At 46.3% G+C, this 27,923-nt stretch overlaps 3 protein-coding genes across 4 annotated transcripts in view; 1 reads left to right on the top strand and 2 right to left on the bottom strand.

Moving 5' to 3' along the window:
• Nucleotides 1-383: 383 nt before the first annotated feature.
• Nucleotides 384-15,290, bottom strand: cdk5 (cyclin dependent kinase 5). Its single transcript, XM_066682610.1, has 12 exons — nt 15,112-15,290; nt 10,665-10,753; nt 10,512-10,579; nt 10,363-10,423; nt 9,200-9,256; nt 8,110-8,205; nt 6,651-6,725; nt 6,472-6,568; nt 6,309-6,380; nt 6,138-6,196; nt 5,247-5,327; nt 384-3,766 (listed from the first exon to the last, which is right to left on the bottom strand). The coding sequence occupies exons 1-12, from the start codon at nt 15,146-15,148 to the stop codon at nt 3,680-3,682; spliced, it is 879 nt and encodes a 292-aa protein (XP_066538707.1). The 5' UTR covers nt 15,149-15,290; the 3' UTR covers nt 384-3,679.
• Nucleotides 15,291-16,552: 1,262 nt separating this feature from the next.
• Nucleotides 16,553-27,912, bottom strand: abcb8 (ATP-binding cassette, sub-family B (MDR/TAP), member 8). 2 transcript variants are annotated; one of them, XM_066682597.1, is made up of 16 exons: nt 27,599-27,912; nt 26,567-26,906; nt 25,575-25,730; nt 25,390-25,484; nt 24,008-24,113; nt 23,676-23,837; nt 23,414-23,499; nt 22,653-22,750; nt 22,285-22,390; nt 22,172-22,205; nt 21,835-21,971; nt 21,292-21,386; nt 20,266-20,399; nt 18,910-19,057; nt 17,486-17,736; nt 16,553-16,991 (listed from the first exon to the last, which is right to left on the bottom strand). In XM_066682597.1, the coding sequence occupies exons 1-16, from the start codon at nt 27,703-27,705 to the stop codon at nt 16,908-16,910; spliced, it is 2,139 nt and encodes a 712-aa protein (XP_066538694.1). In that variant the 5' UTR covers nt 27,706-27,912; the 3' UTR covers nt 16,553-16,907. The 2 variants fall into 2 exon arrangements, with proteins under 2 accessions (XP_066538694.1, XP_066538695.1); XM_066682598.1 differs by lacking the exons at nt 22,172-22,205; nt 22,653-22,750; nt 23,414-23,499; ... (4 more) ...; nt 26,567-26,906; nt 27,599-27,912 and having other exon boundaries at nt 22,285-22,377.
• atg9b (autophagy related 9B) overlaps nt 27,896-27,923 on the top strand; it is a 33,690-nt gene continuing 33,662 nt past the window's right edge. The window contains exon 1 of the mRNA XM_066682587.1: nt 27,896-27,908. The gene's annotated coding sequence lies outside the window, so the exon portion shown is untranslated. The remainder of the gene's footprint in view (nt 27,909-27,923) is intronic.

The raw sequence follows: 27,923 nt of genomic DNA on the forward strand, positions 1-27,923 counted from the left end.
TCCTCCCACAGTCCAAAAACATGGAGGGTAGGTGACTTGGCTTCTCTAACAACTGTCCTGGTGAATGAGTGTCTGTATGTGTGAGTGAATGTGTGTGCGCCCAGATATGGATTGGCGCTCTGTTCTGGGTGAAACCCTAGTGCCCGATGCAGTCCTCCAGGTGTACGGTCGTTCCTGGTCCAGAGTACGCTGTGCAAGTTTGGCTGCCGCTTCTCGCCAGTGTGTGTGGATTGAGCGTTCTGAGCAGTGTGGATTGTAAAGCGTCCTTGGGTATCTTGGGTATCCAGCAAAGGCCCCTGGACCCATGGGATACTTCCAGAAGAAGCAGAAACTCAGATCTGGAATCATCTTGTTTTGATGAAATGTATTTAATTCATGTGAAAAATAATTTCTTACAACATAAACCACACATACAGCAGCTTATTCTGCGCTTACGAACTGTAGGGTCTGGAAACAGGATTGTGCCGACGTCCTGCGAACCTCGCAGACTTTGGTAAAAGTCAGGAACTGCGCTATGAGGAATATAATGGAAATTATTTTCTAGAATACAGAGTTATAATTAGAAAAATGCATTGGCTGAATACTGCTTTGACCGTTTGGTTTGTTTCTGACTTCAGGCTCAACACGAGTGAGCCTCCAATTTTCATACGCATCGATAACGTAAAACTTCGGAAATCAACCAGGAAAAGTCACTCAGAGTGAAAACCCTGATCTGACAGATTTTAAAAAGTCTACTCATCAACAAACATTCATTTACAAATAAATACATGCATCCTATATTCACTTTACAAACCAAACAATGGAAAACACAGATCATTCACCACCCAAAAGTAAAGTAAGCAGTTTATCGTTTCCCAAATAAAGCAAATGGAAAAGTGTTCCGGGTCCGGGATCGGTGGCTACAGACGCCTGGAATCTGTATGGAATTCTGAATTATGCTCATGTTAAAGTGAGTCCTGGAGAACAACAAAAAAAAGCAAGACCCCCACAGAGCAGGTGTGATGTGGTGGTGGATCATTCTCAGCGCTGCAGTGACACTGACGTGGTGGTGGTGTGTTAGTGTGTGTTGTGCTGGTGTAGAGTGGATCAGACACAGCAGTGCTGCTGGAGTTTTTAAACCCCTCAGTGTCTGAACTGAGAACAGTCCACCGACCAAAAACATCCAGCCGACAGCGTCCTGTGTCACTGATGAAGGACTAGAGGACGAGCGACACACACTGTGCTGCGACAGATGAGCTACTGTCTCTGACTCTACATCTACAAGGTGGACCAACGAGGGAGGAGTGTCTCACAGAGTGGACAGAGAGTGGACACAGGGTTTAAAAACTCCAGCAGCACTGCTGTGTCTGATCCACTCTACACCAGCACAACACACACTAACACACCACCACCACGTCAGTGTCACTGCAGCGCTGAGAATGATCCACCACCACATCACACCTGCTCTGTGGGGGTCCTGAGCGCTGAGGAACAGGGAGAGAGGGGGGATACAAAGTATGCAAAGCAACACATGAAGTACAGAATGTAAGTGTAGAACTATAAACCACAGCTATTTGAGCAAGTGGACAATGAGTTTAGAAACAAGGATGTTATGGCTGATGTGCGTATGTCCAACGTCTATAATTTTCATAGAAAACCTAAGGCCTAAGCGCACCATGCTCACTGCCAAGTGTTGGCTAGAGGGGTGTTCTCTGGAGCGATGGAACACGATCCTATACCTTTAGGAGCAGTTGGGGGTCTTCTTTGTGCATCTCCATACCTGACCTCCCAAACTTATCTGGTGCAGTGCCTCACAAATCCTCACAGCAATGTTCCAAAATGAGACGTCCTAAAAGAAACAAAATGGGGGACAAACTCTCGGGAAGATGACGTACTTAAGGTGAGATTTCTTCACTTTACGGTTCTCTTCTTTAAACTGGACACTGCGGAGGAGGGACTCTCACCGGGAGCCGTTTGAGTGGAGAGTGGACACGTGGTCGTTGTGGGGTTCGCCCCTGAATGGTTCACTGGGTTTGCTGCTACATTTTCTGCAGGAATGACTTCAGTGTGAAAATATACAGCGTATGTGAAAAGACTGCACTGGTTTTAGACACGTACTGACGAGGCCGTCAGAGCAGAGGGGCTACTTGTGGTCCACGTCACACAGCAAACGACCTCAGACCTTTCCGAGGACCAAGCTTCCAGTGATTTAGCCACAGTCGGTTAGAGCACTGACTCTGCCTTAGAAACCTACACTAAAGGTCTGTCCCAAATAGACAGCTGTTCGAATGGTCGTCTGTCCTCATGAGGCAGGTTATTGAGACGCTGTAGTCAAGAGAGCGATTGCGTAACGGCTTGTTCCCGCCCATCGCACGCAACCTGTGTTTTTTTACCTCAGCGGCTAGCATCGCCTCGGCGTTTCAGTCCCGTGGAGTCTAGTCTTTCCGTTTTTAATCATGATTTTAATTCTTTTTCAGGAAGAAGAGTTGTTGAAAAACGTGGCCCAGGAACGGTTCGATGGCGCCTTAAAATTCTGATTAATATAAATCAGTAGGCATCGAATTTTAAGGGTCATTCCCCGAACTTGGTGGGCTGTCTAACTAAAGAGCATTTTGTGTCACAGTGAGCGCACTCCCGACACGTGGACTGTGCCAGTTCTTAGACGCATTACGCTGCCTACGGAGATATCTTAATTTGGCCGAATTTTAAGGCGGCATCAAACCCTTCTTCAGCCGCGAAGGCAATCCCAGGATGCAACGCTACAACAACTCCCTTCTGTTCCGCTCTTATCCCAGAGCAAACATAATTAAAATCGCGATAAAGACGGGAAGACTAGACTCCTGAGGCAACGTTAGCCGCTGAGGTAAAAACACATCGGTGGAGTGCAGTGGGCGGGAACAAGCTGTGACACAATCACGCTCTCAACTACAGCGTCTCCATGACGACATGAGTCACTGCCAACTTAGGCAGCTCACTATATTCACACCTGTCTCCTTCACACACAGCTGGTGGAGTCAATACTATCAACGTCTTTACTATGGGATCAGTAAGTACTTAGTTGTTTTAAAACAACACTAGGTCGAATATTTACCTCAAAAATTACAACTCCAAAATGTTGTGTGATGCCCCACTGAGCTGTAACAGGGAGAATGGAGCCTCAGTTATTGCTACCCTAGGCTCAGCACTGCAGAAACTGCACTATGTAACATTTGGAGGAGGGTAGGAAACCGAGTGTGTATTAACAGCAGCCGCTAGCTTGGTTGATTTGTTGGTCTGTTTTCAGGACAGTGCTGTAAAAATTAATTATCCTCTGCAACAGTAGGGGGAGCCCAGGAGCAAAAATACCAAGTCTTACCTAGTGTTGCTTTAAACCCTTCTGTACACAACCACTTCATGAGCTGAAAAGCACCAAGTCTGTTATATCAAATTTAATTGTTCATCTGAGTTTCAAAAGAAAACATCACCACCTTGAAGTCCTGCCTTCAAAATAGTCGTCTGTAAACGATTGAGGACTAATAAGCGTTTGGCAACTGTCTAAAACAACCCTGGTGGGACGTAACCGGCGATGTTTAAACTCCTCTATACGCAGGCGATGACTAAAGGAACATGTCACTGAAAGGGCAAGAAGCAAACTATTAGAGAGTGTTTGAGGGGGTGGGTGAGGTAAGACCATGTTGGTCCAATCAGGGGCTTCGGGAAACTACGGTGGGCAGAAATCTGCGAAGTATGGGTGTTGTAGCGCCTCCTCCGCCGAAATCCGCTGCACTGGATTGCATTTCAGAAGATTCTGCAACAGAAAAAAAACAATGCAGGGGATAAAAGGCCACAAGATTAAAACTACTCACAGATGACGTGAATGACACTGACGATCTGGTTACAGCGCCCCCCTGTGGAATGTGTGGGGGGGAATTTCAGACTGTGAGTGAATGATCAGTTCTTGAAGTTCATGCTGAGGGAAAATGGTCAGTGTAACGGCCTGAGAGACACACTGTGATGGTCATAATGTTTTGGGCAATCTCCAGGACTTAGGTATGTGGGGAGTTCCCGGTGTGCAGTGGTAAGTACTGACCCAAAGTGTTCAGAGGAAGGACGAGGGGTGACCGGAGACAGGGTCCTGGGCCCGAGTCTCACTGATGTGAAGGGAGTGAAGGGGTCAGTGTGGTCACTCAGCCCCATCCACAGTAACCTGCACTGACCTGTGTGTTCTGACCCGGTTCTATCAGAGCGGCGTTAACTCTTTCAGCGGCGCGTGTTCTGACCCGGTTCTATCAGAGTGGAGTTAACTCTTTCAGCGGTGTGTGTTCTGACCCGGTTCTATCAGAGCGGAGTTAACTCTTTCAGCGGTGCGTGTTCTGACCCGGTTCTATCAGAGTGGAGTTAACCCTTACAGCGGTGCGTGTTCTGACCCGGTTCTATCAGAGCAGAGTTAAATCTTTCAGTGGCGCGTGTTCTGACCCGGTTCTATCAGAGCGGAGTTAAATCTTTCAGCGGCGCGTGTTCTGACCCGGTTCTGTCAGAGTGAAGTTAACTCTTTCAGCGGTGCGTGTTCTGACCCGGTTCTAACAGAGCGGAGTTAACTCTTACAGCGGTGCGTGTTCTGACCCGGTTCTATCAGAGCGGAGTTAACCCTTACAGCGGTGTGTGTTCTGACCCGGTTCTATCAGAGCGGAGTTAAATCTTTCAGCGGCGCGTGTTCTGACCCGGTTCTGTCAGAGTGAAGTTAACTCTTTCAGCGGTGCGTGTTCTGACCCGGTTCTATCAGAGCGGAGTTAACCCTTACAGCGGTGTGTGTTCTGACCCCGTTCTATCAGAGCAGAGTTAACTCTTTCAGTGCTGCATATTCTGACCCGGTTCTATCAGAGCGACGCTAACCCTTTCAGCAGTGTGAGTTGCAGTAACTCTTCTGTGGGATGGGACCAGATTCGCCTTTCCTCCCTCCTCCATCAGTGAGACTCTTCTGAACACTTTGGGTCAGTACTGACCACTGCACATCGGGAACACCCCACAGACCTGAGTTTGGCAGACTGACCAAAACATTATGAACATCACAATGTGGCCCTCAAATCCTTACACTGATCATTTCTTCAGTTTCCAACATCAACTTCAAGTTCACTGTTCACTCACTGTTTGATGCACCCCACCACACACCGTCGACAGGGGGCGCCGTAACTGGAACATCAGTGCTACACACATCAGATGTAGATGGTTGTAATACTTGGCTGATCTGTAGAAGGCTTTAGAAGGCTGTTAATAACCTTATCGCCTACCTGAAGTAAGTCCCGTCCTGTGCTACTAAGTTTAGGGACAACGTTCACAAGCGATGTGGTGGCAGGATACATTGGATATGGCTATGAGAAGGGAGGAAAGAACAGGCACAATGGAGTTAGTGACACCAAGGCACTCTGCTTCAGTAAATACATCTCATCTGTGTTTTTTAAGTTTTGCACTAGTGATGTAAATGATTTGCTGATTAACTAAACGGCCCTCACGAGTGCCCCCTTCTTCTTAAGCCCAATTTATACTTCTGAGCCCAACCATACACCACAGGCAATGCGTTGTCACAAACCATAAGTATGTGTCGCATTGACGCAGGCTACAAAGACTGATTAGTCGGACGGACATTGTTTATGTTGAACCAAAGAAGTACAGAAACATGAACTCCTCTCCTCCACAGACGCAGACAGCAGCAAATTCATGGCGAGAGATTCCCTCACACAGGGTGTTGATGTCAGGGATGAATAAAAATGCTGAACAAAAGAAAAATATCAAACGCCTCCGAAAGAAAAAAATAACTCAACGAGGAGCAGGACCACGCGGGAAAAATGCGCCGCTTTTAGTTTCTTTCCTGGCACCTCATGTAAACTCTGCTCTGTCCAAAACAACGACTTACTCCGTAAATAGTGCACTTTAAAGATTTATAAAAAAAACAATTCTACGACACCACTGCATTGTGTACTAAACAGTGTAGAGGAAGATGTTTGAGATTCAGCCCCTGGTGGTGTGGCGGTGTAACTGCACAGTGGCGCAGACACAAGCGCAGAAGTATAAATCGTCCTTAACTCAGCACAACACCAATCAATGCAGACGTCTGTTAGCTAATGTGACTTGGCAGTTCCTGTTCTCCCCCCACAATGTTCACCATTCTGTGACTGTCCTACCTTATAATCTGGGAGTTTGGTCATCGTCTGCCACTGTTCTTCTGTGGGTGTCCCCAGCAATGTACCGAAGTGTTAAAGAACAACAGGGGGCGCATTAGAGATGACCGTACAGAGCAGGGCCAATATAAGACAAACAGCACAAGCGTCACAAAACAAGAAACGTGAAAGGATATCTAAAGATCCGTTTCAACTGGTCATCCACATCGTTTCCAGGAAAGAGGGGTCGACCTGCGTTTGCCAGCTCTAAACACAAACAGGAGACAGTGTTCACAGTTAACACTCCATTTCACGAGATAAAGCTCGTGGAGATTCTCCCTGTGCGTCTGTGCCCTACCTGCGAATATGCATCCCGCTGACCACATGTCAATCGACGTGGAGTAGAGTTTGGCACCAAACAGCACATCTGGAGGCCTGTACCACAAGGTCACCACCTAAAATGAAATGCACTCGCTGAAACCTGGTCACACACGGCGCTTGTAGATTAACAACGTAACACTTGAACTTGGTTCTTACCTCAGCAGAGTAACATCGTACAGGGATCCCGAACGCTCGCGCCAAACCAAAATCAGCCAACTTCAGCTCTCCATTCTAATGGATGACAAACAGCAACGTCAAACATCAAGAAACATGAAACAAAAGCCAGGCTCAGTCAGAGCTTCAGAGCTTCAGCACTGCTGTGTCTGATCCACCAGCACAACACACACTAACACACCACCACCACGTCAGTGTCACTGCAGCGCTGAGAATGATCCACCACCACATCACACCTGCTCTGTGGGGGTCCTGAGCGCTGAGGAACAGGGGGGAAACACGGTATGATTTTTGGTTTCTAAAAACAGATGAGATTTTTAACGTAGTGGAATCTTCACACCAAGTCCGACGTGTTTTGGCGTCAGCTCTGAAATCAGGAACGCGATGGAAAAGGAAGAAGTAGGAGTTGGAGTGATAATGAATATATAATTTCACTTTAAACAGTGAAACTAAACGCCACACTGAACCTGCCCCAGTTTCCACAACAACGCGGGAGTTCAGCCGAGTTTCCGAAGCTCACTGGCTGTTTGAGGCTCTGATTCTGCCTGTTGCTCCTCTCATTAAAACGGATTATATTTTCTTTAACCGCCACATCTTATACTCAGCCTGTTGTTGTTCTTTAAGCTTTTGGTTTCTGCTACGAACATGTTGAGCTGTTCAGCCGCCATCTTCCTGCTCATTTGGTTGGTCTGTAACCATGACAACGCTGCTCTGATTGATCGGCCTGGCTTTACCCGGTGTGAACAGACCTTTGGAGCTGGTTCTATTCGAGGTTGGCTCTGGAGTCATTTTTTAAATTTGTACAGTTCATAATAAGCCACACTGGTCGACTACATCTGGGGTAAGTTTGATTCTGATTTCTCACACAAACTGTTTTTCTGAATGAAAGTGATGAAATGACACGGTTAGGACTATGTGCTCTGAGACAGACACTACACACTCCATCCTCTGGAGGGCAGTCTCTGATTCTTATGATCCTATGTGATGGAAGTAAGAGTCTAAGTGGATGGCCTCAATTTGAGTTTGAGCAGAAGCTGAGGAGCCATCCTTACCACGAGAGAGAGAGAGAGAGAGAGAGAGAGAGAGAGGAGAGAGAAAAGAGAGAGAGAGAGAGAGAGAGAGAGAGGAGAGAGAAGAGAGAGAGAGAGAAAGAAAGGAAGAGAGAGAGAAATAGAGAGAGAAAAAGAGAAAGAGAAAGAGAAAGAAAGAGAGAGAGTGACAGAGAAAGAGAGAGAGAGAGCGAGAGAGAGAGAAAGAGAGAGAGAGAGAGAGAGAGAAAGAGAGAGAGAGAGAGAAAAGAGAGAGAGAGAGAGAATTCGCGGGCATCACCAGAGACAGCCAACACTCTGACTACTGCGGCAAATGGGAGCCTGACTCTCAGCTTTTATATTGCCATCAGTGGATTAAATCCAGCCGGAGGAGAACACGGTCATGCACTTACTCTGTTGATGAGCAGGTTCTGTGGTTTAAGGTCCCGGTGAAGAACATTGCGACTGTGGCAGAAGGCGAGTCCTTTCAACAGCTGGTACATGAAGGACTGCAGGAGATGAAGAGCAACACAGTCTCAGACCAGACACAATGTATTTCTACCTCAAAATTACAGCCTCTAAATGATTGTAATGTCGCACAGAGCTGTAACAGGGAGAATAGAGACTCTGTAGCGGCTACACCGGGTCCTCTGCTGGTTACTGCACTAAGCAGTATGTAGAATGAGCGGCCGTACTAGGGTTAATACTGAACTGTATTTACACAGTAGAGTGAGCTGAAACAGACCTGAGGACACAGGTTGGAGCAGTAAGTATTAATTGTTGTATTATTGTTCTATGTATTAACTATTGTAAGCGTCTTTGAGTTCTTGAAAAGCGCTATATAACTATAATATATTATTATTATAATCAGTTTGTGAGTCACTGAGCAGTGAGCCAGGGTTTGCAGCTGCTAACTTTAGCCAGATTAGCTCACTTTTTCGCGTTAGACATAGATTCTGGTAATATGTACTTTTCGCCGGTTGCGATGTGGATTAAACGAGTGAAGTTACACTGTGTGTGGGTGGAACCCAAGCTTCGTTGAGGACAGTGTTATAATCTGGTTTTGAGAGTTACTGATGAACGAGGCGAGGGCTAGCGCCTGCTAACTTTGGCCAGATTAGCTCAGTTTTTAGCATTGGACATCAATTCTGGTAACAAGTGCTATACTGTCGGTTTCTGTGGTTATAACGGCTAGTGTACCATCAAAGTGAGGGTTGTCTGTGACAGAGAGACAGGGAGAGTGTGTTAGAAGAAGCCCAGAGAGCCGTTTGTTCTTAAGTGAGAGAGTATGTGAGACTTGATTTCACGACAGTACTGTAAACATGAATTACACTCAGCAGCAGGTAGGGGGAGCTTAAAAATAGCCAATCCTTACATTGTATTCCTTTAAGGCTGTGTGATGAAAACACATCACATGTCAATGATTGTGATACATATTGTAGGCCACCAAGAAGTTGGAGCTGACAAAACACATCAACACAGAAAAAAAATATCACCACTAACCTTTACAATCTCTGGGTCCAGGTCACCATTGCAGCTGTCAAAATATTTCTTTAGATCCTGTTCATTGAGAAAAAACACATCAATCTGATTTACAAAAGTTTAAATCTGTTTCATTTGAATTTACACTGTTTTATTACTGAATGGATTACGTTAATACAACGATCCACAACACATTCCCTGAAAACAGATCTAATCTGGAACCCAGTCTATTCTGTGGAGACTTCACCAAATCCACTCAACACCACCTGTTCCTTTAAATGATAATGAGCCGCTCGCTGTTCACCCCGACCCCGAGCGCACAGCAGTGAGGAGCGAGGAGCAGAAGCTCTGGTTTTTAGCCGTTTTCACTCTGTTCTCTTTCTTCTCCGTTTTTATTCAGTGCTCTTATTTCTCCGCGCTCGTTGTGTCCGTTTTGCTGAGTTTAACCTCGTCTTTGTGCTTTCACGTAAACACGGGTCCAGCGCTGTGATTGGACAGACTCAGACGAGGGGGCGGGGCCATTCTAAAGTCTCTGCGGTTGATGTCAGAAGCGGAGTAGAATCAGAACGACTCATTTTATCCTGGCTGAGGGGGCTTGTTTCACAGTGTGTGGGTTGGTGGGCTCTACACGTGTTTTATAATATGTGACCTGGTCCTGGTTTTATAATAGAATGCCTTATCGTACAATGGAAATTTCCATCTCAATAAATTTTGATGACCTTAATATAATTTATTGTATTTACTGGTGAGTTTGTTTACAATAATTAACATCACCAATATTTTAACCACTTATTATGTTCTCTTCTCTGGTTATCGTTGGTCTCTCGGTTCTGGAGCCGTTATCTCGATTTGTTTGAACATTCTTAATAACTACTTTTTGTTAAAAGTGCATTGCTCCATAAAGGGGTGTAACTGCATTATGTCATTATATTATAATTTTACCAGTGACATAATACAGTTTTAAAATGAAAATAATATCGACAATATTATCAGTTTCATTGGGACCACAATATTTCGACCACAAATAAATCGTCACAGGCCTAATGTACCTTTTAATATCTCGTAAGAACTGGGACAGATGACTGGTCGGAAGTGCTCGTGTTATGAGGCAGAATGCCATCTGTGCAGGGAGAGCATTAGGAATTGGGACACACTCCAAGTGCCTGAATAGTACACATCCTTACCTGGTCACAATACTCAAACACAAGCGTCAGCTTCTTATCACTGTGGAGAACATCATGTAACCTTGAAGAAAGTGAGACAAACAAGCGTGTTAACACTGCAGCACGGTCTTTAAACACTTTAAATGTGAAGTAATAGTAAATAAACCCACCTCACAATGTTTTTATGCTTTAGCTCCTTCAAGAGGCAGATTTCTCTCAAGGCTGAACTGGGAACCCCCTGCAGAAGAAGCAGATGGATTGAGAAATGACACCTTACTCTTGCTAGATAACATTCCACCAGTGGTACTGTCTGACCTCCTTACCTCGTCGTCGTCATCCAGCCGGACCCGCTTCAGAGCCACTATCTCATGCGTCTCTCTGTTTTTAGCCTTGAAGACTGTTCCATATGTACCTTTAGGAGGGCAGAGAGAAGTGATGCACAAAGCTGGTAGTTTACAATTGTCTGAAATGTCTTGGTGTAGGGATGGTTTAAGATTTCCTTTCACTGGGACTAAGGGCTACACAGTTCTGAGGTCTTAATTCATTTTCTCCATTTTCACTTGGTTGGTTCTCTTATTTCTCTGCTCAGATCTCTTACTTCTTCGTTCTCATTTCCTCTCAGTTCTCTAACTTATTCGTTGTCTTACTTCTCCACTCTGGTTTCTACTCATTTCTCTTACTCTTATTTCTCCGTTATCATTTCTGCTCTGTTCTCTTATTTCTCCGCTCTGTTCTCTTATTTCTCAGTTATCATTTCTGCTCTGTTCTCTTATTTCTCCGCTCTGTTCTCTTATTTCTCCGTTATCATTTCTGCTCTGTTCTCTTATTTCTCCGTTATCATTTCTGCTCTGTTCTCTTATTTCTCCGTTATCATTTCTGCTGTTCTATTATTTCTCTGCTCTGTTCTTATTTCTCCGCTATTGTTTCCGGTCTGTTCTCTTATTTCTCCGCTCTGTTCTTATTTCTCTATTATCATTTCCGCTCTGTTCTCTTATTTCTCCGTTATCATTTCTGCTGTTCTATTATTTCTCTGCTCTGTTCTCTTATTTCTCCGTTATCATTTCTGCTGTTCTATTATTTCTCTGCTCTGTTCTTATTTCTCCGCTATTGTTTCCGGTCTGTTCTCTTATTTCTCCGTTATCATTTCCGCTCTGTTCTCTTATTTCTCCGCTATCATTTCTGCTCTGTTCTCTTATTTCTCCGCTATCATTTCTGCTCTGTTCTCTTATTTCTCCGTTATCATTTCTGCTGTTCTATTATTTCTCTGCTCTGTTCTTATTTCTCCGCTATTGTTTCCGGTCTGTTCTCTTATTTCTCCGCTCTGTTCTTATTTCTCTATTATCATTTCCGCTCTGTTCTCTTATTTCTCCGTTATCATTTCTGCTGTTCTATTATTTCTCTGCTCTGTTCTCTTATTTCTCCGTTATCATTTCTGCTGTTCTATTATTTCTCTGCTCTGTTCTTATTTCTCCGCTATTGTTTCCGGTCTGTTCTCTTATTTCTCCGTTATCATTTCCGCTCTGTTCTCTTATTTCTCCGCTATCATTTCTGCTCTGTTCTCTTATTTCTCCGCTATCATTTCTGCTCTGTTCTCTTATTTCTCCGTTATCATTTCCGCTCTGTTCTATTATTTCTCCGTTATCATTTCTGCTCTGTTATATTATTTCTCCGTTATCATTTCTGCTCTGTTCTCTTATTTCTCCATTATCATTTCCGCTCTGTTCTCTTATTTCTCCGTTATTATTTCCGCTCTGTTCTCTTATTTCTCCATTATCATTTCCGCTCTGTTCTCTTATTTCTCCGTTATTATTTCCGCTCTGTTCTCTTATTTCTCCATTATCATTTCCGCTCTGTTCTCTTATTTCTCTGTTATCATTTCCGCTCTGTTCTCTTATTTCTCCGTTATTATTTCCGCTCTGTTCTCTTATTTCTCCATTATCATTTCCGCTCTGTTCTATTATTTCTCCGTTATCATTTCCGCTCTGTTCTATTATTTCTCCGTTATCATTTCTGCGGTTCTATTATTTCTCTGCTCTGTTCTATTATTTCTCCGTTATCATTTCTGCGGTTCTATTATTTCTCTGCTCTGTTCTCTTATTTCTCCGTTATCATTTCTGCTGTTCTATTATTTCTCCGTTATCATTTCTGCTCTGTTCTATTATTTCTCCGTTATCATTTCTGCTGTTCTATTATTTCTCTGCTCTGTTCTATTATTTCTCCGCTATCGTTTCATCTGTTCTCTTATTTCTCCCTTATCATTTCCGCTCTGTTCTCTTATTTCTCCGCTGTCGTTTCCGCTCTGTTCTCTCATTTCTCCGTTATCATTTCTGCTCTGTTCTTTTATTTCTCCCCTGTTGTCTTATTTCTCCCTTATCATTTCCGCTCTGTTGTCTTATTTCTCCCTTATCGTTTCTGCTCTGTTCTATTATTTCACCGCTCTGTTGTCTTATTTCTCCCTTATCATATCTGCTCTGTTCTATTATCTCACCGCTCTGTTGTCTTATTTCTCCCTTATCATATCCGCTCTGTTCTCTTATTTCTCCGTTATCATTTCTGCTCTGTTCTATTATTTCTCCGCTATTGTTTCCACTCTGTTCTCTTATTTCTCCGCTCTGTTCTCTTATTTCTCCGCTATCGTTTCCACTCTGTTCTCTTATTTCTCCGTTATCATTTCTGTTCTGTTCTCTTATTTCTCCGCTCTGTTCTCTTATTTGTCCGTTATCGTTTCCACTCTATTCTCTTATTTCTCCGTTATCATTTCTGCTCTGTTCTATTATTTCTCCGCTATTGTTTCCAATCTGTTCTGTTATTTCTCCGCTCTGTTCTCTTATTTCTCCGCTATCGTTTCCACTCTGTTCTCTTATTTCTCTGTTATCATTTCTGTTCTGTTCTCTTATTTCTCCGCTCTGTTCTTATTTCTCCGCTATCATTTCCGCTCTGTTCTCTTATTTCTCTGCTCTGTTCTCTTATTTGTCCATTATCGTTTCCACTCTATTCTCTTATTTCTCCGTTACCGTTTTTGCTCTGTTCTCTTATTTCCCCCTTATCATTTCCGCTCTGTTCTCTTATTCCTCTGTTATCATTTCCACTCTGTTCTCTTATTTCTCCATTACCGTTTCCGCTGTTTTCTCTTTTCTCTGCTCTGTTCTCTTATTTCTCCGTTATTGTTTCCGCTCTGTTCTCTTATTTCTCCGTTATCGTTTCCGCTCCATTCTCTTATTTCTCCCTTATCATTTCTGCTCTGTTGTCTCATTCCTCCGTTATCGTTTCCGCTCTGTTCTCTTATTTCTCTGTTATTGTATCCGCTCTGTACTCTTATCCGCTCTGTTCTCTCCGTTATCGTTTCCACTCTGTTCTCTTATTTCTCCATTATCGTTTCTGCTCTGTTCTCTTATTTCTCCGTTATCTTTTCCAATCTGTTCTCTTATTTCTCCGTTATCGTTTCTGCTCTGTTGTCTTATTTCTCCATTTTCGTTTCCGCTCTGTTCTCTTATTTCTCCGTTATCATTTCCGCTCTGTTCTCTTATTTCTCCGTTATCGATTCCGCTGTCTGTTCTTATTTCTCCTTTATCGTTTCCATTGTTTTCTTATTTCTCCTTTATCGTTTCCATTCTGTTCTCTTATTTCTCTGTTATCGTTTCCGTTCTGTTCTCTCATTTCTCTGTTATCTTTTCCGCTCTGTTCTCTTATTTCTCCGTTATCGTTTCCGCTCTGTTCTCTTATTTCTCCGTTATCGTTTCCGTTCTGTTCTCTAATTTCTCCGTTATCGTTTCCGCTCCGTTCTCTTATTTCTCCATTATCGTTTCCGCTCCGTTCTCTTATTTCTCCGTTATTGTTTCCGCTCCATTCTCTTATTTCTCGGTTATCGTTTCCGCTCCGTTATCTTATTTCTCCGTTATCGTTTCTGCTCTGTTATCTTATTTCTCCATTTTCATTTCCGTTCCGTTCTCACATTTCTCCATTATTGCTCTGTTCTCTTATTTCTCCGTTATCGTTTCCGTTCTGTTCTCACATTTCTCCGTTATCGTTTCCGCTCTGTTCTATTATTTCTCCCTTATCGTTTCTGCTCTTTTCTCTCATTTCTCCGTTATTGCTCTCTTCTCTTATTTCTCCGTTACTGCTCTGTTCTCTTATTTCTCCCTTATGGTTTCTGCTCTTTTCTCTCATTTCTCCGTTATTGCTCTGTTCTCTTATTTCTCCATTTTCATTTCCGTTGTTCTCACATTTCTCCGTTAGTGCTCTGTTCTCACATTTCTCCCTTATAGTTTCCGCTCTTTCCTCTCATTTCTCCGTTCTCGTTTTTTGCACTGTGATTGAAATACTAAGTTGAAGGGGTGGTACTATTATAATAACCCCTTCGTGACGTCAGAAAGGGAGCACAATTAGAACAGGTCGTTGAATCTCATGTTCTCTGACACAGGCAGCCCACAAATCACCGACTAGATTGTGTTATTTCAGTCGGTTTGATTCCCAAAAAGAGCATTATATTACTAAGACACGGGACGACGGGTGTTTGTATAAAATGTGTCCTAACGTTTGCCCCAACGGAGCTTAATGGTCGGGTAGCTAAAGCTAACGTTAACGGTAGCACAGACCTCGTGAACACGGTGTATTACTATTTAATGACAACCTCTGATTTATTTTCCCAATTTTACAGCTCTAACTCTCAGGCCGGAGCCGGTGTTTGTAAGCGGCTCTGTCCGAATATGAGAGCTAAGCCTCGGCTAGCACCGCCGTCCAGCTCCCTCCACAGCGGTGTCTCGGACTCACCCTCCCCGATCTTCTCCAGCTTCTCATACTTCTGCATGGCGGCGCCGTATCCCCAGCTGTAGACAGGCTTTCCCCCGTCCGCGCCTGCTATTTACTCGGGTCCTGCTCGGTGCCAAACGCGGCTCAATCCGATGGATGCCGCCGTCTAGTCAACAACAGAAGAGGCGTGTCTTTAGTGACGAGGAGTCCACTCCTAAAGAGTCGGTTCTTCAACTCCAAAGCGTATGGAGTTCAGACTCGACTCTTAGCTCAAGATTCTGAGAGTCGAAACGCAAAGAGTCGGCTCAGTCCCAATGAGAGTGCATTCTTCAGCCCCCTCTGAAACTGAAACAGACAGAACTCGGCACAAATTGCATATATAATATATTTATAACCTCTGTCGCAATGGTGGCACCCCAGGTGGTGTGGCCGTCTGTAAGTCTGAACAAAGTATTCATAAACATTGGTTAAAATCAAGTCGATTCGAGGAATCAACTCCGGACTCGACTCCAGAAAATCGGGAGACATTCATCGCCGCTGTCTGCTTCTTCAACATGGCCAGGACGAGGTGGACTTTCAAAATAAAAGTCCTTGTACAAAGAGGCCAAAAATGAGGACACCTGCTGGACCAAAGCCTCTTCATAAATAAATAAAGGCTAATAATTAGCCTTATTAGAGTTATACAGTCACAGCTTCCCTCTACTCCCCTAGAAAGGTTTTTAGACAAATTCTTAGAACATATCTGTGAGGATTTGATTGCACTGCTGGGACCAGGCCTGTACTGATACTAGATGATCAGCTTTGGATCACTAAAGCCACTCCAGGTCATCCCAGAATGACGAGAACTGGTTTGTGCCCCTTCCCTTCAGACAACAGTCCTAAAATCACTGCTCCACAAACACCAAACACAGCTGGGGGGTTTATAGCTGCCCCTCTAGTCCCCACCTCACACTGAACGTGGTGACCCAAAGCTCATGTGCAGCAGCTCCAGAGCACCATGTTTCTTTCAGCCTACAAGCTGTGTGCACACCTGAATGTCTGTCCATAATGCGTACCTGCTGAAATGACTGATGTAAGGTTTTTATTATGTATGTCTGCATTGAGTACTACTACTAGATGGCGCTGTGCTCTCATGAAAGAATGAAAGCTGTATCTAAACTTGTGATAGGTTTATTGCACACAACTGTAATGTGTGTACTAGGTACGTCTCACTTTAGGAGGGCGGAAATGTTTACACACTCACATTACGGGGACTTCTTTTCCTTGTGGGACATTATTAGGATTAGGCTATTAGTGCTTAAGGTACAAATAATGTAAGGGAAAGCTTCCACAATATGAATGGATGTTTATGTAATGGCCCCACAACGCCCTGGCCCTCTAATCATTTTCCTAAGACATTTTCATGACAGACACTGTGTAATAAATCAGTTTATTTATTTTCACAATACTCTTAAGTACTCCAGTTACATCAAATGTACATCTCATCTTGGTTCAGTCAGACATTCATTAAACAGTCATATACTCAATGATTACTATACAGCGATGGGCAAAAACACAGAAAGATATGCTACAAGTCCAGTTTAAAATGTTAAAAATATAATATAAGATAAAACACCTGCAGCCTGGAAACCCCGCTCTCTAATGCACAGAGTTGATGTCCACAAACCTAAACCAGTCCTGAGTTCATACTTCACAAAGTGTGGATCTATGAGTGGTGTGAAGCACCCTGTAGTAAACAGATATCACAGTTTACAGTGGTCAGTCTGAGGGTCATTTACACCCAGAAACACAGAGGTGGACCACGACTGTTCCCTGATTCACTGCTGGCTGTTAGTTCTCTGTCTTCGTATGAGCTCAGCATAAAACCCTCCTTTGCTCAGCAAATCCGAGTGGGTTCCAGACTGAAAAACAACAAACACAAGTCAAGACTTTTAATTTGAAAAGCAGATCTTCCACTTCCTGTGTCCGAAATGGTTCCCTACATTACACAGTAGACAGTGCACTATTACAGGGAACTGAATTCAGGAGGGTAGTGAAGGACTTCGGATACTACCTCTTGCAAGCTTTTTACCAAACAATGCAGTGGATTATGGGTAATCTGCTGCCTGCTAGTGTATGTGGGTTGTACACTTATTATTCTGCATACTTTGTTACCCTGCTTTCCCCCTGTTCTTCAGCGCTCAGGACCCCCACAGAGCAGGTGTGATCTGGTGGTGGATCATTCTCAGCGCTGCAGTGACACTGACGTGGTGGTGGTGTGTTAGTGTGTGTTGTGCTGGTGTAGAGTGGATCAGACACAGCAGTGCTGCTGGGGGGAAAGGGGGGTAGCAAAGTATGCAGAGCAACAGCTGGACTACAGTCTGCAGCCTGGTCCTGTGTTTGACAGCGTCCTCACCTCAACCACTCTGCCGTTGCTCATGACGCAGATGAGATCGGCCCCCTGGATGGTGCTGAGGCGGTGGGCGATGATCAGGACGGTGCGCCCTGTGGTGGCTCTGTCCAGGGCCTCCTGGACCACGCGCTCCGACTCGGCGTCCAGCGCACTCGTGGCCTCGTCCAGGACAAGGATTCTGGGGTTTTTAATGAGAGCACGAGCAATGGCAATCCTCTGCTTCTGACCACCTGACAGAGTCACCCCACGCTCACCTGCAGAACAGGAACGAGGAGGAAGAACATGTAAAATTAATCGCCAAAAGAAATGAGTAAAGACAGATTGCAATTACACCCCGACACAAAACTAGGGCTGAATCTCAGATATCTTCCTCTACACCCAGGCATCCCGCAGTCCGAGTCTGGACGCAGACTCTGTCCGACCCGGACCTGGACCTGTAGCTGATAAACTGTCCAGAGCTGTTTAATTGTGAACAGAGTGTGTGTTTGAAGTGGTGTTACTCTTCTAGTCGTTAGGGTGCAGGTTTAGCGCTCCAGGAAACTCACAGACCAATCACATGTGTTTCTGCACATCACATGTGAGGCTCCTCAGCCAATCAGATCTGTGCATTATGATGAGCGCTGTGACTCCACTGAGTGACACACACAGGGCAGGGTCCAGACGCCGCTGTCCTGGGGTCAGTAAAAACAGCCCGAGGGACGAGATCAAAGCTCTTTCGGGACACTTTCGGGACGATGGTGCTGTGTGAGTTACAACCAAAAACTTTAATGAGAAGGGGACGATTACGGGCTTAAATTCACATAACAATGAACATGGATTCTCTTTACGGATAAAGTCCCGCCCTCAAGCAATAAGAGCCAATCGGATCGCTGGTTGTGGAAAAGCAGTAAAGTCAACTGCAACTACAAGTCATTAGGGACTTTAGTTACATTTCTGTAGAGGTGCGCTTCAGGCTGAGGACTAAATTGGTTTTAACCCCGATCTGGTTACAGCGCCCCTTGTTGAGGGAGGTGTGGTGTATCAGGCAGTGAGTGAATGATCAGTTCTTGAAAATGGTCAGTGTAAGGATCTGAGGGCCACACTGTGATGGTCATAAAGTTTTGGTTAAAGCAACACTAGGTAGTATTTTTACCTTAGAATCACAGATTCAGAATCACTGAGAAGCTTCACTGAGCTGTAACAGGGAGTCTGTCGTTGCTATTCTGGACTCAGCACTGTAGAAAATGCACTGTGTAACTTCTGGAGGAGGGTAGGAAACCACCTGTGCCCTCCCAGTCCGCCATGATTTCAACACACTGCTGTAAAAGTGAATTATACTTTGCAGTTGTCGAGGGAGTCCAGGAGAAAAAAATAAATATATTAAAAAAATCTAATCTTACCTAGTGTTGCTTTAAGGTGCTAAATGTGATTCGGAGCCTAGAACTCACCCACCACCGTGCTGTAGCCGTCTGGGAAGCCTGTGATGAAGGTGTGAGCGTTGGCCTGTTTGGCAGCGGCCACCACTTCAGCATCTGTGGCCCCGGGTTTTCCAAAACGGATATTCTCCATCACTGACGTGCCGAACAGCACGGGCTCCTGCCGGAAATCAAGCAAAACAAAAGCTTAACACTCTGGGGACCGAACACATGAACAGCAGTGAGTGTGATATTGTTTGTGTGTGTGTGTGTGTGTGTGAGTGTGTGTGAGAGAGAATGTGTTGGTTTAACCCTTTCCACACCTCTCCTTGCGACAGTAGCATTATTTGCGTTTATCGTCCAGTGCCTAGTGTCAGAGGTTAATAAATACTTCATTGTTTTAAAGGAAGTGTCCTGTAGATTTAACAAATGCATACGATCAGGAAAAACATCTGGAAATTCTTTGTTCTTCACTCGCTCTCAACACAGACACTACATTTTAGGGGAAAAACAATTATATATGTTTGTGTTTTTATTGTGCAGCACAGTGGTGCAGGCTCTGGACCCACCGTGACCCTGAACTCTGTTTGTCTTGTAATTATATATAATTTTATACAAAACTGAGATTATCATTCATTCATTCATTGTCTGTAACCCTTATCGAGTTCAGGGCGGCGGTGGGTCCGGAGTCTACCCGGAATCACTGGGCGTACGGTGGGAACACACCCTAGATGGCGACAGGGCGACAAACACTCACACCTACGGACACTTTTGAGTCTCCAATCCACCTACCAATGTGTGTGGGAGGAAACCGGAGAACCCAGAGGAAACCCACGCAAACACAGGGAGAACACACCACACTCCTCACAGACAGTCACCCGGAGGAAACCCACGCAGACACAGAGAGAACACACCACACTCCTCACAGACAGTCACCCGGAGGAAACCCACGCAGACACAGAGAGAACACACCACACTCCTCACAGACAGTCACCCGGAGGAAACCCACGCAGACACAGAGAGAACACACCACACTCCTCACAGACAGTCACCCGGAGGAAACCCACGCAGACACAGAGAGAACACACCACACTCCTCACAGACAGTCACCCAGAGGAAACCCACGCAGACACAGAGAGAACACACCACACTCCTCACAGACAGTCACCCGGAGGAAACCCACGCAGACACAGGGAGAACACACCACACTCCTCACAGACAGTCACCCAGAGGAAACCCACGCAGACACAGAGAGAACACACCACACTCCTCACAGACAGTCACCCGGAGCGGGACTCCAACCCACAACCTCCAGGACCCTGGAGCTGTGACAGAGACACTACCTGCTGCTCCACTGTGCCGCCCCCTAGCACTTCAGTAAAAACCTGCCTGACTAATGAATCCAATGACGTGTCCTCTGAGCCAGGAAGGGTCCAGTGTTTTGATGTCCAGGCCATCCAGCATGATCACCCCATTGGCTGGGTCATAGAACCGCTCCAGCAGTGCCGCCACCGTGGATTTACCTGCGACACAGAGGAGAGAACCCACAGATGAGCAGAGGGGCCAAAAACTGTACAAACAAGTAAAAGTACTAATACATTAAAGTAATAATGAATCCAATTGCATTAAGTGGTTAGGTACAGCGCAGCAGGTAGTGTCGCAGTCACACAGCTCCAGGGGCCTGGAGGTTGTGGGTTCGATTCCAGCTCCGGGTGACTGTCTGTGAGGAGTTGGTGTGTTCTCCCCATGTCCGCGTGGGTTTCCTCCGGGTGCTCCGGTTTCCTCCCACAGTCCAAAAACACACGTTGCAGGTGGATTGGCGACTCGAAAGTGTCCGTAGGTGTGAGTGTGTGAGTGAATGTGTGTGTGTCTGTGTTGCCCTGTGAAGGACTGGCGTCCCCTCCAGGGTGTATTCCCGCCTTGCGCCCGATGATTCCAGGTAGGCTCTGGACCCCCCGCGACCCTAAATTGGATAAGCGGTTACAGATAATGGATGGATGGATGGTTAGGTACATTGTTGCTTCAGTGTGGTGTGTTCTTCCTGTGTCTGTGTGGGTTTCCTCCGGGTGACTGTCTGTGAGGAGTGTGGTGTGTTCTCCCTGTGTCTGTGTGGGTTTCCTCCGGGTGCTCCAGTTTCCTCCCACGCTCTAAAAACACACGTTGGTAGGTGGATTTGCGACTCAAAAGTGTCCGTAGGTGTGAGTGTGTGAGTGAATGTGTGAGTGTGTGTCGCCCTGTGAAGGACTGGCACCCCCTCCAGGGTATGATCCTGCCTTGACCCCAGTGATTAAGGGTAGGCTCTGGACCCACCGCTGCCCTGAACTGGAGAGTTACAGATGATGAATGAGTGAGTATGTATGTGAGTGAGTTACAAGTCTGTTCCATGAGGTGCTTTGGAGCTATAAATTAAGTTACCTCCACCAGATTCTCCAACTACAGCCACAGTTTTGCACGGGGGCAGAGTCAGGCTGAAGTTCTTCAGGATCTGATGACCCGGTCTTGTTGGGTAGCTGCAATACATGGGAAATACGTTCTAGTTTTACACTAGATATCTGAACATTTCTGTGTAGATTTGATAGCATTAGAGACACAAGAGCACCAGGTACTGATGGTGGATGATTACTTCTGATCTCAAACGACACTCTAACTCATCCATGAGGAAGGATGGCACTCCATCACTCCAGAAAACGCATTTCCACTGCTCCACAGCCCAGTGCAAGGGGACATTTGAGCTCTATAGCCCACGCCAAGCTCTGGGCATCTTTCCATTCTTTTTTATTGTTCATATCAATATCGGAGTCACATCGTATCGGCCGAAATGAAGAAACATATTGCGATATAAATTTTGGCCGTATCGTCCAGCTCTAAATGAATGTTGATATCAATAGTACATTTACACAGTAGTGTAATCTACGTAATGGAACACAGTCTGCTCTTATTTTTGCGCTCTGATGCCACCTGAAGTTGATGTTCATGAAGTCCACTCGCCCCGTCAGAGACTTGTGAGGGATACGGCCTCCTCCAGTCAGAGGAATGGTGGGCTCCAAAGCGAGGTACTCAAAAACACGAGCTCCTGCACTAACGCCTCTCACCATCTGAGACACAAGACCACAGTCATTTCACAGATTAACACCACAAGAGCTCGTCCAGCAACAGAACACCACATGGACTAGGATTCCTAAAGGCACTTAACACAACAACATCATCTCAGACCGTTACCATGAACCTAACACTAAGATGCTTTTGGAAAATTGAGTCTAGGTCAACGTGGAGTAAAGAGAATTAGTAAAATCACCTGCCCAAACAGAATAGAGATGCTGGCCAGGGATCTGCAGAAAGATGCAGACTGGGATTAATACTGAAATAAGGGATTAAGGAGGTAGAGACGTGCTGCTGTTAAACTCCTACCTTTGAACCGTTTGAGACGCGACCAGAAATGACATTAGATCACCAGGAGACATGTCGTTATGCGCCATCAAGGATCCACCAGCGAAAATAGTGCCAAGGACTATACCTGATAAAAGAGAATTAAAACATATGAAAGAAGTCTGTTTACCGCTCAATATTAAGGTTATTTCTTTGGAACTTTTTGTGATTCAGGGAACAGTGAAAAAAGCAGTTTCAGAGGCAAACTTGGACTTTGTTGCTCATTTCAGGGGCATCCCATGCGACCGTGGCTCCTCCTCCCACTGCACAGCTCCCTGTGACCCACACCCTAGAGGTAGAGGTAGATAAAGCCAGGGGGTGCTTTTACCGGTATGATACTGGACACTCACAGTTTAATACGATGTTGGACAGGCCCTGGAACACCGCGATTCCTGTCCCTAGAGCTTCATTCATGGCGGCAGACTTCTCCACCTCCTTGGCGTAGAGCCTGCGGCAGACACACGGGAGGAGTTTCTTTAATTCATCCATCGGCTTCAACCCTAGGACCAGCTGATCGCAAACAAACTCACTGTTTAAAAACCTCAGACAGTACGGTAAACCTAAACTCATGTGCCGCTGCTCCAGTCACAGTTCATTTCATGCTTTTCTGAGGAGGCTACACCGCTGCTGGCCTGAGAATAAACATCCAGAAACATCCAGCCGACAGCGTCCTGTGTCACTGATGAAGGACTAGAGGACGAGCGACACACACTGTGCAGCGACAGATGAGCTACTGTCTCTGACTCTACATCTACAAGGTGGACCAACGAGGGAGGAGTGTCTCACAGAGTGGACAGAGAGTGGACACAGGGTTTAAAAACTCCAGCAGCACTGCTGTGTCTGATCCACTCTACACCAGCACAACACACACTAACACACCACCACCACGTCAGTGTCACTGCAGCGCTGAGAATGATCCACCACCACATCACACCTGCTCTGTGGGGGTCCTGAGCATTGAGAAACGTTGAGGGGGAAAGGGGGCTAACACAGTATGCAGAGCAACAGATAGTCTGCATACTCTGAGGTCAGTGGAGCTGAGAATGTAGAAACAAGCAGGGGTTTTAATGCTATAGGTGTATTACTGTGAGGTGAATGCTGGAAGACTCACTCCAGTTCTCGGTCCTCCATGGCGAAGGCTCTCACCGTTCGGACGTTTCCGAGGGCCTCGTTGGCCACACCTGTAGCTCTGGAAATCTGGGAGTCATCACAAATATGCATCATTAGTTTTATTTCTGTTGTATGTAGATTGTTATTCTGGTGTGCTTGCTTCATAAGTAACGGATGCATGGTCTTCTTCATAAACCAGAACACCTGGGAGGGCTTCGGTGTGTGCCGGAGCACCCAGATCGCTACCGAGTTCATTGGTTCACCTGCTCCTGGGCTTTTCTTGAAAGTCTGCGCAGAAAGGAGCCGATGAGAGCGCCTGCGCCCACGAGGCATGGCAGCACCACCACCGTCAGGCCCGTCAACTTTGGTGAGATGATGTACAGAGAGACAAAGCAGCCCACCGTCTGCGTGACACTCCGCAAACCCTGAGGACAAACAAGCAGGACTCTGAGGTCTTCTATTTTCGCATCTTAACACATACGCAAGGTCAGAAGATCAGCAAGAACGTGGGGAACCAGTGGCAGAGTCAATCTCAGGCATCCTGTATTTATCCTGTAGTATGTCTACTTGAACTCAGCTGTGTTGGAAACCTCACCTGAGAGATGACCAGCTTGAAGGAGGACTTGAACTCCTGAATGTCTGCAGTGAGGCGGTTAACCAGCTGCCCTGTCTTATTGGCATCAAAGAAAGCAACGTCTTGTCTGGAAAACAAAGGAAGCCTGTCACTGGAGCCTGAAAACTACAACTCCCATAATGCACAGCGTCAGTCAAACTGTACTTTACATTAACTGATCTATTTTAGGGCATTAACAAACAATATTTGTTTATTTGTTAAACATATTTGTTTATATGGGGGCAGCACGGTGGAGCAGCAGGTAGTGTCTCTGTCACAGCTCCAGGGTCCTACAGGTTGTGGGTTTGATTCCCGCTCCGGGTGACTGTCTGTGAGGAGTGTGGTGCGTTCTCCCTGTGTCTGCGTGGGTTTCCTCTGGGTGACTGTCTGTGAGGAGTGTGGTGTGTTCTCTCTGTGTCTGCGTGGGTTTCCTCCGGGTGACTGTCTGTGAGGAGTTTGGTGTGTTCTCCCTGTGTCTGCGTGGGTTTCCTCCGGGTGACAGTCTGTGAGGAGTGTGGTGTGTTCTCCCTGTGTCTGCGTGGGTTTCCTCCAGGTGACTGTCTGTGAGGAGTGTGGTGTGTTCTCCCTGTGTCTGCGTGGGTTTCCTCCGGGTGACTGTCTGTGAGGAATGTGGTGTGTTCTCCCTGTGTCTGCGTGGATTTCTTCCGGGTGACTGTCTGTGAGGAGTTTGGTGTGTTCTCCCTGTGTCCGCGTGGGTTTCCTCCGGGTGACTGTCTGTGAGGAATGTGGTGTGTTCTCCCTGTGTCTGCGTGGATTTCCTCCGGGTGACTGTCCGTGAGGAGTTTGGTGTGTTCTCCCTGTGTCTGCAAGGGTTTCCTCCGGGTGACTCTCTGTGAGGAGTGTGGTGTGTTCTCCCTGTGTCTGCGTGGGTTTCCTCCGGGTGACTGTCTGTGAGGAGTGTGGTGTGTTCTCATTGTGTCTGCGTGGGTTTCCTCCGAGTGACTGTCTGTGAGGAGTGTGGTGTGTTCTCCCTGTGTCTGTGTGGGTTTCCTCCGGGTGACTGTCTGTGAGGAGTGTGGTGTGTTCTCTCTGTGTGGCTGCGTGGATTTCCTCCGGGTGACTGTCTGTGAGGAGTGTGGTGTGTTCTCCCTGTGTCTGCGTGGGTTTCCTCCGGGTGACAGTCTGTGAGGAGTTTGGTGTGTTCTCCCTGTGTCTGCGTGGGTTTCCTCTGGGTGACTGTCTGTGAGGAGTGTGGTGTGTTCTCCCTGTGTCTGCGTGGGTTTCCTCCGGGTGACTGTCTGTGAGGAGTGTGTTGTGTTCTCTCTGTGTCTGTGTGGGTTTCCTCTGGGTGACTGTCTGTGAGGAAGTGTGGTGTGTTCTCCCTGTGTCTGCGTGAAACCAACCGTAACAATGATGTGAAGAGGGTCTTCCTCATGTCAGCAGCCACTCGCTCTCCGACTCTGGAGAGGAGGATGATGTAGCCACTGGTCAGCAGACCCTGAGAACCACAACAACCAGATATCAGTGACCCAGGCTCAGTCCTGAGGTAACACTAAAGGATGAGACACAAGACAGGACATTGTCTCACCTGTAAACCATAGACGCCCAGCAGTTTGAGCGCAGGAGCTCGAATATCCCTCATGTAATTTCCAGTGTGTTCCCTCAGCTGCTGAGCGACGACGTTCACCAGCTCCCCCAGCATCAGCGGGACCTGGATGTTCAGAGCAGCGGCGCCGAACGCAAGCTTCAACAGAACCACACAGAACTTTACTTACACACTCTTCGCAGAGTTTCCTCAGCCAGACACAGTGAGACAACCTCGTCCAGCTCTGGTTTAATACGTAGCAGTGAACAAAGACTAGTTCTGACTATTTTTAAACAACTCCTTACAGCTGCAGTAAAGCTTCATGTTTTTATCAACAGTTTTTCGTAAAAACTGATACATTTATTCATCTTCAGTTTCCTTCATCAGTAATTCTTCTGCAATCACACACTGTGCTCACTTTGAAAAACCTGAGGCCAACCCACCACTTCTTTATGAACTGCCACTGACCAGCTCAACGCACTGGAGGAGAAGGCACACTGCCCAGATCTATCACATCAGCCAACAGATGCTCACATTAGCTTGCACCGTGAGCAGAGAGATGAGGGAGGGGCATTTATATGGATACACCGTAATAAAATGGGAATGGTTGGTGATATTAACTTCCTGTTTGTGGCACATTAGTATATGGGAGGAGGGAAACTTTACAAGATGGGTGGTGACCATGGCGGCCATTTTGAAGTTGGCCATTTGAAAAAATTGAAAATTGGAATTATGAAGGAAAACCATTATTTTCTAAAGATACCAAACGAAAAGTTGAAAAAAAATTCCCTATAAACCATTTCCTGATAAACATCACACGGACCTGATTGTTTCATACAGACGATGCAGAGGTGGAGGCTCAAGTTTCAAAATACTGGGAATGGGGCGCTCTGGAGGGGTTTGAATACTTCTACCTTAACAGGACACGACTGCAGATCTTCAAACCTGAGAGAAAGAGCTATGTAAATCTCTGCTGGAACTCAGACCAGACTTACAATAACGGCCCCGATGAGGGCCAGGATCTGCGGCCGGACAAACTCCCAGAGCACGGCCCAGCTGAACTCCGGCACCTTCTCCTTGGCCTGGACCTCAGCCGGAAGATTATTGTTGAAATCCGCCTGGCAGTAGGCCACGCCACCGAACAGCCTCGCGGTGACCGTCAGCGCAGCCGGACCCAACAGCAACGTCAGGGCCACTTTCGGGGACTTGGGGTGCCGTCGGGCGGCTAGTCTCAGGACTTTCTGTGCTTGAACCCACAGCCGTATCCCCGTGCTGCTGCTGGGGCTGCAGTGCGCGAGGGGAGCCCTGGTCCATGGCACTGAGTGCTGTCCAGATCTGCGACAAGACAAAACAAGGCTGTATAAGCAGGTGATATAAGCGTGAGCGATGATGAAGGGGTTGTGGGCCGAGGGAGTGAATGCTGCTCTGAAAGAACCGGGTCAGAACACACAGGTCTCACACCTTCACTCCTCCCTGGCATCTGCATCGAGCACAAAGGGAACGCCCGACAACAGACGACAAGATTTGAGACTCAGCCTTCCAACATCAGCTTCAACTGACCGTTCGCTCACTGCCTGTTATACCCCCCACTCCCCACCTCCTCGACAGGGGGCGCTGTAACTAGATCATCAGTGTTATATCAGCAGTCAGTGGTTGTAATGGTGTGGCTGGTTGGTGAGCCATGATAAGAGGCAGGGAATAAGTGAAATACGTGTCTGTTTCTCTCTCTCTCACACACACACACACACTTGTATCTGTGAATTGAGGGGACATTACATAGACTTCCATTAATTTCGTGGAGACTTACCATTTGTTTTTTTAAAACTTTTTTATATTTTATTTAAAAGTACTACTAGTTTAACCCTAACCTTAAAAAAATCTCTAAACATTAAAATGTAATGAGTGCATTGTGGGGACCACTAGCTGGTCCCCAATAGGAAGACAAGTCCCCACAATGTGAGTGTGTATTTAGGTTATGGTCCCTACAGTGTGACATGTTTCTGGCGCACACACACACACACACACACCGGCTGTGCTGGAGCAGGGTGTCTCTGGGTCTGAAGGCGCTGCCTCGTGTCCGCAGGAGCCGCTCCGAGCCGCGGGTCAGTCCACTGCAGCGCACGAAGTGAAACATGTCTCTCCTCCGCTTCGTTCGCACCAGAGGACGCTTTACAGAGGGACAGGGCGCAGCTCAGACAGGGGACAAGGATTTACATGGACGCTGCCATTTTTAAACAATGGGCTCCTGCAGCCGACTGTAAACGGAAGCTCTACCGCCCTCCACAGACCTGGAGGAGAACAGATCTGAGGAAAGAATGAGACACACTAGACCCATGGGTGAGTGACACTGTC

The sequence above is a fragment of the Hoplias malabaricus genome, chromosome 10 (genome assembly GCF_029633855.1).
Source record: "Hoplias malabaricus isolate fHopMal1 chromosome 10, fHopMal1.hap1, whole genome shotgun sequence".
Classification (NCBI taxonomy): Eukaryota; Metazoa; Chordata; class Actinopteri; order Characiformes; family Erythrinidae; genus Hoplias; species Hoplias malabaricus.

Excerpts from the sequence above, each read along its gene's own strand:
- cdk5 (XM_066682610.1), bottom strand. The coding sequence starts at position 15,148 with ATGCAGAAGTATGAGAAGCTGGAGAAGATCGGGGAGG. Across the intron at positions 10,580-10,664 it reads GGCTGGATGACGACGACGAG|GGGGTTCCCAGTTCAGCCTT; the intron begins GTAAGGAGGTCA and ends CTTCTTCTGCAG. Across the intron at positions 3,767-5,246 it reads CAGGACGGGACTTACTTCAG|AATCTTCTGAAATGCAATCC; the intron begins GTAGGCGATAAG and ends TTTCTGTTGCAG.
- abcb8 (XM_066682597.1), bottom strand. The coding sequence starts at position 27,705 with ATGTTTCACTTCGTGCGCTGCAGTGGACTGACCCGCGGCTCGGAGCGG. Across the intron at positions 23,838-24,007 it reads TCAAGCTGGTCATCTCTCAG|GGTTTGCGGAGTGTCACGCA; the intron begins GTGAGGTTTCCA and ends GTTTGTCCTCAG. Across the intron at positions 20,400-21,291 it reads AGTTGGAGAATCTGGTGGAG|GTAAATCCACGGTGGCGGCA; the intron begins GTAACTTAATTT and ends TCTGTGTCGCAG.